The sequence below is a fragment of the Pinus tabuliformis genome, chromosome 2_2 (genome assembly GCF_031772625.1).
Source record: "Pinus tabuliformis cultivar Carrire ecotype Pingquan chromosome 2_2, CPIR1, whole genome shotgun sequence".
NCBI classification, from domain to species: Eukaryota; Viridiplantae; Streptophyta; class Pinopsida; order Pinales; family Pinaceae; genus Pinus; species Pinus tabuliformis.
Genome location: NC_142300.1, coordinates 472,841,718 through 472,851,547, shown reverse-complemented (window position 1 = coordinate 472,851,547; position 9,830 = coordinate 472,841,718). Strand labels below are relative to the sequence as shown.

Genomic DNA, 9,830 nt, shown 5'->3' with positions numbered 1-9,830 from the left:
AAGAAATAATGAGGAGAAACAATTAGCATACAATGCCGTTATTATTAAGGAAACAGGAGAACAGTGGTGACTGGCGTCAAGGTATGGGTTATTTTTATTTTCACGTCGTATAAAATGCAGTTATAAAGAAGGAATGAAGAAAACAGTGTTGACTCAACCCCAGGTAATTGATTATCAGCGGCGCCGTCATTGTAACCGAGGAAAGAGACGTTTCAAATACCTCGGTACCTGGGTGCGGTACACGTCGACTACCAAGAGGGCGTTTTTCATCTTTCTACAGCTCAGCGCCTAATTTCACCGAGTTTAACCTTTTCTAACAACTTCTAACTTCACCAACTTTGAACGTTTTGTTACGGCTTTAACAACTTGAACGTAGACTTATCACCAAACTAAACGGAGTTCAACTGGCAATTCACATGTATAAAAACTTTGATCTCACTACTTTCTGATTCATGCCTATCTTGTCCATTCCTCCTCTGACACATATGTTTGCTTGTTTCTTTTTTCCAAACTTCTGTGGAGCTTCACGTTGAAATAGAAACAGTGCAGCTTGCTAAGTTTATTAAAAGTATATAAATTCAATGGAAAGGTTTAATCAACATTTGTGGGCATGCCCATTTGCGACTAGGTTGTTTCGGATAGTCATATGCCTAACCTGGCTGACTGCTATGGCCTCGGCGAAGCTACACAAACATATATTCGTTGTACGTTTTCTCATCTTTCAATACTCCTATTTAAAATGTATGTTAGCGTTTGCTTGAAAAAAGGTGTTATAATGAGCTGGGAGATGTTGCTGCCATGGAATTTTAAGTCTCTGCTTTAATCCATTGGGTGTTACAAAAGTATATATTTATATACGAAAAATAAATCTATGGATTTAGATGAAGCATCCTGGGTGCATTAGCCATTTTAACATAATTTTTTTTTTTTTTTAATGGATACACGCATGGAAATAATAGGAAAGCACTCTCTATTAAGATAGAATGAACATTAACGTGCAATTCCTAGTTTCTGGTATTCTGAGCGCTCTGTGCACTTCAGATGTCTGTCACTAACATGGATGTATAATTAACTCTTCTTTATGAATTGCGGTAATTTCTCTGGGAAACATTTAGTAATTGCCTCCCCTCATTGACTATGTAGGAATAATACCTAGGTATCTGATCAACTCATCACTTATTAATATAATGAATTTTGTGGCTGGTTAATCGGAAAATTCAGCTTCGATCTACACCTGTGAAAAGGCTATGTGGGACACACAATATCATCACTGTGAACGGACAGTTCCCGGGTCCAACGCTGCATGTGAGAAATGGAGACAATCTTAAAATCAAAGTGCACAACCAGGCGCAATATAACGCTACCATTCACTGGTACGTCACGTCTCTAACCCACCGAGTAGTACTGCATGATATTGATGTTAATGCATTTTTAAGTCTTGTTAAACGGCAGAGCATCGTGTATGTCTGGTTTTGCATGTTAAAAGGAATAAATTGTTTATGCTCGTATTTACAGGCACGGAGTGCGCCAATTTCGCACCGGGTGGTCCGATGGACCTGAATTTATAACACAATGCCCCATTCGGCCAGGGCGAAGTTACACATACAAATTCACCATCACTGGTCAGGAAGGAACTCTCTGGTGGCATGCCCACAGCTCTTGGCTTCGAGCTACTGTCTATGGAGCTTTGATCATCTTGCCTAGGCTGGGAAGCACTTATCCCTTTAAATTTACAAGGCCACATCGCCAGATTCCCATTCTTCTAGGTATGCTATAGCTATTCAATTTGTTATGCTCCTTGGTTAGAAATATAATTGGGAGCTTGATTTCAATGTAAATTCTAATGCGATTGAAATGTTTGACCGTGTTTGAATTCGCAGGAGAATGGTGGAATAGGAATCCTATTGATGTTGTGAATCAAGCAACCCGAACAGGAGCAGCCCCCAACGTTTCAGATGCATTTACTATAAATGGACAACCAGGCGACTTATATAAATGTTCTACTTCAGGTACATTTCTTCCTACATTAACGCATATCAAATAGATAGAATCTGTTCAGCTGGCAAATGATCAATTGCAAATGATGGATACAGATACCTTCAGTGTCTCAGTAAAAGCTGGGGAAACAAATCTTCTGCGTGTCATCAACGCTGCTCTCAATAGTGACCTGTTCTTCTCGGTAGCCAACCACACAATGACCGTTGTTGCTGTGGATGCTGTTGGGTATTTTTCAATGGGAAAATACCAAAACCACACAAACAAACATCACAGAGCCAATGCTCTGTTTCCTTTGTTCACATGACCTTTTGCACAGGGAAGCCTTTTAATAAAAATTGACTGAACAGAGTATTACACAGCCATAAAATCATTTCCATTCATTAAAATATAAAGCCTGAAACAACATTCATCCTCTTTGCTGAGAGGGATTCACCAAAATTACTTTCACCCATCAAAACTCTGTTTTCACCTGAGAAATTACTGTGCTGGGTTTACTGCAGTAAAACCCATTTTTACATTTGCTGGTGTAAAACTATTTTTACACATACTGTTGTAAAAATATTTTACACATACAGTAAACTTTATATTACATTCACAATCTCAGAGAATACCTGAGCGCTCTTTTCTTTTGCATTTCAATGCAAATTCAATACATAAAAAAAAAACTTACTTAACACACATGCGCTCCTCTCTTTTTCTTCTCTTCATGCACTGCTGTGCATTTCCTTGGCTTTGCCTCCTGCTTCATTTTTACAATATATTCAACTGCATAAAAACACCAGAACATATGCGCTCCACTCTTTTATTTACAGATAGCTGCTGTGCATACATTTTCAAAATGAGCAGCCTTTCTTATGCACTACTGTGCATTTTTATAACAAAAAAACATTCTTCATTCTTTTCGCACGAGATGTGCTTCACCCTTAATTTTTCGCTGCACCAACGCTTTACGATGCCCCACACAAAAGCATTACAACCCATATGCCGAACAAAACAAAAATACAGAGCGCATTTTACATTGCTCCTTCGTCCTTTTTACAACACAAGCCCTTTTCATTTTTCTTGTTATATATATGAAAACTAAAGCAAAAACATATATGTGAAAAACAAAAACTACATTTTACGTGCCGTAAATAAAAGAACATAAATATCTACCTAATTTCTACGACACCATTTATCTTGTGTTTAATTCTTTTGCAGAAGGGACATGCGGTCAACGAAGCTTGACTTTTACTCCACGCAAATATTAAATTCGATGCAGGCCCGTGCACCTTCAAGAGATCGACGACTGACAACACGCAAGGAGATCCGACGGCTGGAGTGGATATCGGAAGGCATTTTAATGCTGAGCTTTACCTCCCGATATGTCAGAGATGCTGACGTCAGGCGAGAGCCACGTGCCTGCAACAAAACGCATCGGAGGCCAATATACGGAAACCACCTTTATGCAAAAGCGGTGCGATATGCCTCAGTGGGATTGTGGTATTGTTCTGGCGGTTTTGGGTGCAGCGTGCTGGCTGAGTCGGTTGCCCACGTCCGCCTACAGCCAGCAGTTGGAATTAACATTCCAACACTCCCCTTTAATTTCAACTGCTGGGCGCTCAAACATACCCAAACACTTCCTCACATCGAGGGATTCACCAACACTGCTGTTACAAAGACATCTTCCTCACATAGAGGGATTCACCAACTGCTTCTGATGCAGTTCACAAACAAACAAAGTTGTCTTCCTCTTAATAGAGGGATTAACCTGAAACTGTGCTTAAGAGCACCTTCCTCATGACAGAGGGATTCACCATAACAATGTGCTGAAGAGCACCTTCCTCTTGACAGAGGGATTCCCCTGTGACTATGCTGAAAAGCATCATCCTCTTGATAGAGGGATTTACCATGTGTATGCTAAAAATCATCTTCCTCTTGACAGAGGGATTCACCAAATGACTGCTTCAAATGCAGTTCCAAAACAAACAATCATTGCACTGCTGTGTGTGCAAACTCATTACTTTGTTCTTTTATGCTGCTGCATATTCTCTGCTGCACTGTTGTGCCATCTTCTTTACTGTGTCTATCCCACACTGCTGTGTCTACACTTGCACTGCTTCTGCACTTTTCAAAGACAAAATACTCTGTCTTTCTTGGAACAATTACACTGTCCCAACTTACAAATTTACACTGCTGTGTGTAAATATTTCTTACATTCACTTTCATTTCTTCAACAAAACTTCATGCTGCTGCATTTTCTTATTTGCATTGCTGTGTGCTTCTCCTTCTTGTCATCATGCTGCTGTCCATAACTTCTTGCTGTTGCATTTTTCATATTCACTGCTGTCCATACCCATAACCATAGACTGTCATCCCTGGGCTTTTTATTTGCTACTGCGTTGCCTCTGCAATTTACACTGTCGCTACCTTTTGTTTCATCATACTGCTGTGCCCATACTCTTGGCACTTCATTCTCCACACAAAAAAAATAACACGGGCTGTTACTTTTTACACCCTTGCTTCACACAATCTTCAGTTTCATTTTTTTTAATTACACAATGCACTGCTGTGCAATTCCTTTCATTTTTCTGCTGCCACACATTATCATTCACCCATGTGCATTAAAAATCTGCTGTCCATGTTTTTCTTTATGCATTTCTTTGCATGTTGCATTGCATACAAAAAAAAACATTACCTTTTTCACTGTTGTGTCAAAAATTTCATTGCATTCTCAGCCACTGGGCATTTACGCTCTGCTGCGTTTTGCCTTCTTCTCATTTTCTTCTTACTGCTTTGCATTTTCATTCCCAATACAAAACATTTCCATCTGCTGTGTATTATACTCACTCTGCTGTGAGCATATTCTCTCACTCTGCTGTGAGCATATTCTCTCACTTTACATAAAAGGAAACTACCTTCCATTGCTATGCATTTCAATGCATGTGCACCACAAAAAAAATTTCAAACTACTGTTCATGTTCTATCTTCCCACTGCTGTGAGGGTCTCCATGCTTTGCATTTTTCTCTTATCTCGCTGCTGCTCTTTACATTTCAGCGCTGCCATCTTTTCTTCTTTATGCATTTCTGTGCATATTGCATAAACACAAAGCAAAAACATTGCTGATTTCATCACTGCTGCATATTACCTTTTAGAGGGATTAACAAAGATTTCATTTGCAACTGTTGCGCTGCAATACATCCTCCATCAACAAATGACTGTTAATATAGTTCAGCAACAAAAAAAAATTCAAGCTCCCCTTTAGTGTATGCTTGTCTTCTTTTAACAAGGTTTTCTCAAAAGAGACTTAGATCAGCTGGGGAGTTCAAGGGGGTTTCAGGTTGCATTTCCTTCCTTCTCCATACTTATGTAGCTTTCTTCTTTTGTGTGGGTCTAGCTTGCATAGGAGCCCATCTTAAGTTACAGTCTCGTGCCATATGCCCAATGTTATGACACTTGAAACATTCAACATTGTTCATGAATAACATTTCATGATTTCTTCTAAAATTGTTTCTTGGAGGTTGTCGAAGACCACAACATCTATCTCCATGAAATGCTCTACAGTCTTTTGCCATATGACCAAAGTTTGAACAAGCATAACAATAACCATAAAATGAACTTTGGTACCTGGGAGATGGAGGTTTTCTTGATGCACTTCTGAAGCCTTGCTGCCTTGAGATCCTTTGTTGATGACCATTACATCTTGCCTCTTTGACATCAACTACATTTCTTCTTGGAGCTGGATCTCTTCTATTGCTGCCTTCATTTTTCTCCTTGCCTTTGCTGGAACTAGGAGCATCACAACTTCTTTCTGGCTTCTTCACATCTCCTTTGCTTAGAGCATCCTCATCCTTGTTTGAGGGTTCACCTACATACCCAAGTCCTGATTTATCATATGGAGATCTGTGATAGCTGAGCATGTCATCCAAAGCTTGAGAGCTCTTCATCATCTTGTTCATCCCTTCAACCTTCTTCCTGAGGAGGACAATCTCTTCTTCTAACTTTTCACATTCATTATTTTTCTTTGCTAGTTGTCCCTCAGTTTCTTCCTTGCTACGAGTAGCTTCAGCTGCTACTATTTTGAAGGAGATAATATCTGTCTTCATTTTGGAGATTTCTTCATCTTTTGCTTGACTGCTCTTCATTTTCTTTTCAGCTCCTTGTGCCTGCTTCTTGGCTTCTTGTAGTTCGGACTTAAGGGAGGAGACCTCTACCTTGTACTGTCCAATCTCTTCCACAAGCTTATTCACTTTCGTGTGTCTTTGTTCAAGTTGACTTGTCAAGGCATCTCCTGCTTCTTTGCTTCATTCAACTGATTTGTCATGGATATGACTTCTTCATGATGTTTCCTCTTGCATTGGTCAAGCTCCTTCTTCAGCTTGGCGAGCTCTTCATCCCTTTCTTTTACTTGAAACTTGATGAGGTCAAGCTTTTCATTCTCAGCTTCTATGATGGGTTCTTCTTGACTCATTGTCATGGTCAGTGCTCCCTTTGCATGAAGGTCATGCAGTCTGTCCCATATATCCTTTGCTGATGTATATTTTCCTAGATTCTTCTTCACAGAATCAGGGAGTCCATCCAAGATAGTCTTTGTTGCTTGTGCATCATACTCCATGGATTCTTTATCCATTTTGCTGTCATCAATCACTGACTCCCAGACTTCAATCTCCTCAGACATTAGGAAAGCCCTCATCATTATTTCCCATACATCAAAGTTTCCATCAAACTTTGGAAGCTCAAATACTATGTTTTCAAATAGATTGCCTTCTAGTTTAGTAGAGGAGGGAGACACATTTTTAACAGGCTTGGAGGCTCTCTTCTTTGACCTTGCCATTCTTATCTAGGCTTTAAATACTTGACTGTATTTTTTAATCACTGACTGTTTCTATAATAGTAACACAAAGGAAAGCTTGAGGAATACCTTAATTCTTTTGGCTGAGACTTCACACTGCTGGAGAAGTTTGACTGCTGCAACAACACCTTCCTTCAGCTTCTTTGAGTCTTCAAAGAGCCTGGACTAGCTCTGATACCACTGTTGGGTATTTTTCAATGGGAAAATACCAAAACCACACAAACAAACATCACAGAGCCAATGCTCTGTTTCCTTTGTTCACAGGACCTTTTGCACAGGGAAGCCTTTTAATAAAAATTGACTGAACAGAGTATTACATAGCCATAAAATCATTTCCATTCATTAAAATATAAAGCCTGAAACAACATTCATCCTCTTTGCTGAGAGGGATTCACCAAAATTACTTTCACCCATCAAAACTCTGTTTTCACCTGAGAAATTACTGTGCTGGGTTTACTGCAGTAAAACCCATTTTTACATTTGCTGGTGTAAAACTATTTTTACACATACTGTTGTAAAAATATTTTACACATACAGTAAACTTTATATTACATTCACAATCTCAGAGAATACCTGAGCGCTCTTTTCTTTTGCATTTCAATGCAAATTCAATACATAAAAAAAAACTTACTTAACACACATGCGCTCCTCTCTTTTTCTTCTCTTCATGCACTGTTGTGCATTTCCTTGGCTTTGGCTCCTGCTTCATTTTTACAATATATTCAACTGCATAAAAACACCAGAACATATGCGCTCCACGCTTTTATTTACAGATAGCTGCTGTGCATACATTTTCAAAATGAGCAGCCTTTCTTATGCACTACTGTGCATTTTTATAACAAAAAAACATTCTTCATTCTTTTCGCACGAGATGTGCTTCACCCTTAATTTTTCGCTGCACCAACGCTTTACGATGCCCCACACAAAAGCATTACAACCCATGTGCCGAACAAAACAAAAATACAGAGCGCATTTTACATTGCTCCTTCGTCCTTTTTACAACACAAGCCCTTTTCATTTTTCTTGTTATATATATGAAAACTAAAGCAAAAACATATATGTGAAAAAAAAAAACTACATTTTACGTGCCGTAAATAAAAGAACATAAATATCTACCTAATTTCTACGACACCATTTATCTTGTGTTTAATTCTTTTGCAGAAGGGACATGCGGTCAACGAAGCTTGACTTTTACTCCACGCAAATATTAAATTCGATGCAGGCCCGTGCACCTTCAAGAGATCGACGACTGACAACACGCAAGGAGATCCGATGGCTGGAGTGGATATCGGAAGGCATTTTAATGCTGAGCTTTACCTCCCGATATGTCAGAGATGCTGACGTCAGGCGAGAGCCACGTGCCTGCACCAAAACGCATCGAAGGCCAATATACGGAAACCACCTTTATGCAAAAGCGGTGCGATATGCCTCAGCGGGTTTGTGGTATTGTTCTGGCGGTTTTGGGTACAGCGTGCTGGCTGAGTCGGCTGCCCACGTCCGCCTACAGCCAGCAGTTGGAATTAACATTCCAACAGATGCTTTGTATACAAAGCCTCTTAAGACGAATGTTCTGATGCTCGGCCCCGGCCAGACAACAGACATACTTGTAACTGCCAATCAGGCTACAGGTAGATACTATATGGCTGCTCGAGCATATTCCAGCGGGCAAGGGGTTCCATTCGATAACACCACTACCACTGCCATTTTAGAATACGAGGGGAGCTCTAACAAATCAGCTCCAATCATGCCGAATCTTCCATTCTATAACGACACCCAGAGTGCCACTAGCTTCGCCAATGGTCTCAGAAGCTTGGCCTCACAAGATCACCCCGTCTTCGTTCCTCAGAGGGTCACCGAGAATCTCTTCTACACCATAGGTTTAGGATTGATCAAATGCCCGGGGCAGTCTTGTGGAGGTCCCAACGGATCAAGATTTGCAGCCAGTATGAATAACATATCATTTGTGCTGCCAACAACTTCGTCAATTCTTCAAGCTCAACATTTTGGCATGAAAGGAGTATTCTCCATAGACTTCCCCGATAACCCTTCTGTGCGATTTGATTATACCACACAGAATATAAGCAGAGGTCTGTGGTCCCCTGTGAAAGGTACAAGAGTGAAAGTTCTTAATTATAACACAACGGTGCAAGTAATTCTTCAAGGAACAAATATATTTGCGGGTGAAAGCCATCCTGTTCATCTCCATGGTTATGACTTCTACATAGTGGGAGCAGGATTTGGCAATTATAATCCACAAACCGATCCTCAGAAGTTCAACCTGGTGGATCCTCCTATGCGCAACACTGTGAACGTTCCAGTCAATGGCTGGGCTGCAATAAGATTCGTGGCTGACAATCCTGGTGAGCATTTAATTTGTTTCACAGCTTTCCACTTTCCATCTGTAGTGGTTTCGTCTCTTGTTCTGAATTGGATCATACTTTGTGCAATAGAGTGGTAATGGCCGTGATCATTACTTATTGCAGGTGCTTGGGTGATGCACTGCCACTTGGACGTGCACATAACATGGGGGCTGGCCATGGTGTTTGTGGTTAACAATGGACCTGACGCTCTTTTGAGTCTGCAGTCACCTCCCAGAGATTTTCCGCGATGCTGAGGAAAACTGCCATCCATACCAATCGATAATAGAGATGAATCCCGATCTTCTATTGATCCCACTTCATGCTTTTTACCTTGTCCTAAATTTTCTTCTTCCATTCTTATATCCATTATGATCCCGATTGTTATGGCAAAGTTCCGGCCTATTAGGAAATGTGTATATGTAAGGTAGTTACACGAGAGAGGTAGGAAATTTCGTAATCGTGTGACCCGCTCGGAAATGAAAAATACCTTGGTCATGATCACAGCAATAGAAAACCCACTTACTTTTGAATCAATGTTATTGGTATATTTTTTATGATTCAGTAACGTAAGATTAATGCGTGGAGCCAAATTGATTCGTTCAAATGATTTGTCGGCCGCTTATAAAAGGTAACAATTAGG

At 40.2% G+C, this 9,830-nt stretch overlaps 1 protein-coding gene across 1 annotated transcript; it reads left to right on the top strand.

The window, feature by feature from the left end:
• The first annotated feature begins 469 nt into the window (after window positions 1-469).
• On the top strand, window positions 470-9,764 carry LOC149193382 (laccase-12-like). Its single transcript, XM_089406620.1, has 7 exons — window positions 470-704; window positions 1,222-1,373; window positions 1,516-1,766; window positions 1,881-2,009; window positions 2,094-2,211; window positions 8,364-9,190; window positions 9,314-9,764. Exons 1-7 carry the CDS (start codon window positions 582-584, stop codon window positions 9,442-9,444), a joined length of 1,731 nt encoding a protein of 576 aa, XP_089262746.1. The 5' UTR covers window positions 470-581; the 3' UTR covers window positions 9,445-9,764.
• The last annotated feature ends 66 nt before the right edge of the window (window positions 9,765-9,830 follow it).